At 35.3% G+C, this 2,678-nt stretch overlaps 2 protein-coding genes across 2 annotated transcripts; both read right to left on the minus strand.

Moving 5' to 3' along the window:
- Window positions 1–141: 141 nt before the first annotated feature.
- On the minus strand, window positions 142–994 carry LOC105315706 (2-hydroxyacylsphingosine 1-beta-galactosyltransferase-like; the record flags this gene model as incomplete). Its single annotated transcript, XM_011410442.1, has 1 exon — window positions 142–994. A coding segment is annotated over exon 1 (853 nt), but the record flags the coding sequence as incomplete, so codon positions are not given.
- Window positions 995–1,109: 115 nt separating this feature from the next.
- On the minus strand, window positions 1,110–2,585 carry LOC100638447 (integrin-linked kinase-associated serine/threonine phosphatase 2C-like; the record flags this gene model as incomplete). The annotated part of the gene is made up of 7 exons (XM_003391516.2): window positions 1,110–1,323; window positions 1,379–1,406; window positions 1,461–1,542; window positions 1,733–1,852; window positions 1,956–1,999; window positions 2,051–2,163; window positions 2,430–2,585. Coding segments are annotated over 7 exons (698 nt in total), but the record flags the coding sequence as incomplete, so codon positions are not given.
- Between the last annotated feature and the right edge of the window lie 93 nt (window positions 2,586–2,678).

Here is a 2,678-nt window from a genome sequence, read left to right on the forward strand (position 1 = left end):
GATCTAAAATAGTTTCGCTAGTAGCCGACCACAAAACTGAATAGTCATTAGGTATGCCATTGTAAAATGCTTGTGCCATTTTCTGAGATGTGTGCACAACGGTGCCCATTGAAATGTAGACTACACTTTTTTCTTTTTTACTGTCCAGCCAAGACTGAATATCGGATGGTAGAGGATCAGGTTTCTTTGAAATAAAAGGACCAACATAATCGACTAATGGAAGATTAGTTTTTGGATACTCAAAGCCAATGACAGTAGTGAATATTAGAGGTATTGCATGACCAAGTGGCAAGTACCTACTGTACTTCTCATCCCAGCACTCCTGGTTCTTTGAAATCGTACGAGAGCTAATATAACCTTCCAAAGGTTTTGTAACAATATTTGTGCCTGCCAGTTTGAAACGATCAACAAATGACAAGTCCTCCGTCATGTCTGGGTAAATATTCACCAACGGAAAAGGCCATGAAGGAGACAAAGGTATTGTGAACGGGACAGGACTAGCTGCAACACCAACGATGCGTAGATGCTTCATAGCCTCGTCACAAGCATAATTCCCAGCAAACCAATTAGCAAACCAATCAGATAATAGAACAACGTCCCATTGCCTGAAATCAGCTCCATTATTTTCAATAAAATATTCCATTGATGAATGCATATTGAATATGACCTCTTCCACAACAGTCATCATATGCTGCAAGGTGGACCCTTTTCTATTGGCATTCTCCAGTATCTCATAATAGCTGCTGTTGACTGGTATGGGTATGCAAGGAAAGCCAGCTTCCTTACAGAGAGCCCTCCCTTTGCTATAATCAGTGTATTCGGGGAGTAGAAAGGTGACGTTGTGCCCTTGCTCTCTCAAGGCATTTCCCAAAATTAACATGTTCAAAACATGGCCGGACATTGGTGGGACCGAGATGACAACTGAGAGAGACTTCTTCTCAGCCAAACTGTCAACAGGGAACGTAAATAGCACGAGAAAAAGGATGGGCAACATTTCTCTATGAGCCAAGACTGTATCTAATTAGATCTAGTAGCATCTATGATTAGATAGAAGCCACAGAAAATGAAATATCAGTTGCTGGTTTATCACCACACATTATTGCCACGAATTGCATAAAATGAATCATATATGGCACTCCAGCCAGTGCTTTAACTGTTACTTAATTTCTTAATGATCATTATTTTTTATAATGTCAACAATAAGAACAGTTACATTATCAGTACACCCTCTCTTAACTGCTTCAACTGCAAGCCTATTACAAGCCACTTCAAACCTATACTCCCTATCACTGACAACTTCAGTGCCTTGAATCAATCTATCATCTACAAACAACGAAAAGATCCAGCATTAAAAATAATGACTACATAACATATGCACCTTCTCCTGGTTTCTGAATAGATTCGTCCTAAATGAAGTAACACCATAGTAAAATAGTAATAATAATAATAATAATGCTCACATTGACTACTGCTAGTATAAACTTTGCTACTTCGTCCATTTTAAAAACATTCCACAAACCATCGCAAGCAACCACTACAAATCTATTATAAATTGATACATAGAAAATATACAATAATTAAAACAAAATAAATATAATAATTATCATGTGTTTTCTTGCTCCAAAAATTCCACTAATGTATTATACTATCGATCTAATGTTGAGCCAATTCAAACAATTTTTTTGAGCTGTTAAAACTATTATTCCTGGATGGTGTAATCATTCATACTTACAGGTCATTCTCAGTCAGTTCACATCGTGAGACGTGTGGAGTTGCTACGAGGCCACACCCCTTGAACCTCCCATCACCAATGCTCCTAGAGACCTCCATAATACCCATTATACGTCCTTCCCTATAATAATAATAATAATAACAATAATAATAATAATAATAATAGTAATAATAATAATAATAATAATAATAAAAATAATAACAGAATGATTGATTATAGGCACCTAACGAATCCACCAGATTTTTCTATCCTCTTCCTTTCCTCCAACTGAAAAAAACAAAAAATAATGAAAAAATCATAATCAAAAATGTAACTAACACTGGCAGAGGTATGATCTTTAGTTAATGGAACTGATACTATGGCAGACTCTCCTCCAGTGTCTCCCTTGCCACTTCTCCTGTACATAACAGATTTACTGTCACCAAGATTACCTGGAACAACCAAAAATTATTATATACAGTATAAAGGTTATGTCTAAATTTCAATCATTTTGTGTTTTCATTAAAATTTTCATATTAAATTTGACAAAAGAGGTATGGTACTCTAAAAAAATGGCTGCAAAAGATAAGATTCATACTAATAAATAGCAAATCTGGACAAATTCACAAAATTTTACACCAACAACATAAAAGCCCCATACAGTATTGCATATAAATTATCACAATTTCAGTAAATTGGTGGAAGGTTGTTAAAATACCTGAATATAATACATTATCTATTGCCATGATGATGGCAACAGTTGAGCCATCCTTCCAACTCGGCGTCGCTTTTGCTGCAAGCGACAAGAAATCGGAATCAGTTTTCTTGAAAGAATCAACAAGACAGCGTTTGATTGACTGAGCTGAGACATCCTCTGAATAAAAAAAACAAAATAAATGAATTTTGTTTTAGTTTTTTCTTTTGCCTTTTTGTCACTTTTTTGTTATAACTATTACTATTATTATTA

The sequence above is a fragment of the Amphimedon queenslandica genome, unplaced genomic scaffold (assembly GCF_000090795.2).
Source record: "Amphimedon queenslandica unplaced genomic scaffold, v1.1 AMPQUscaffold_8631_Cont19426, whole genome shotgun sequence".
Taxonomy (NCBI): Eukaryota; Metazoa; Porifera; class Demospongiae; order Haplosclerida; family Niphatidae; genus Amphimedon; species Amphimedon queenslandica.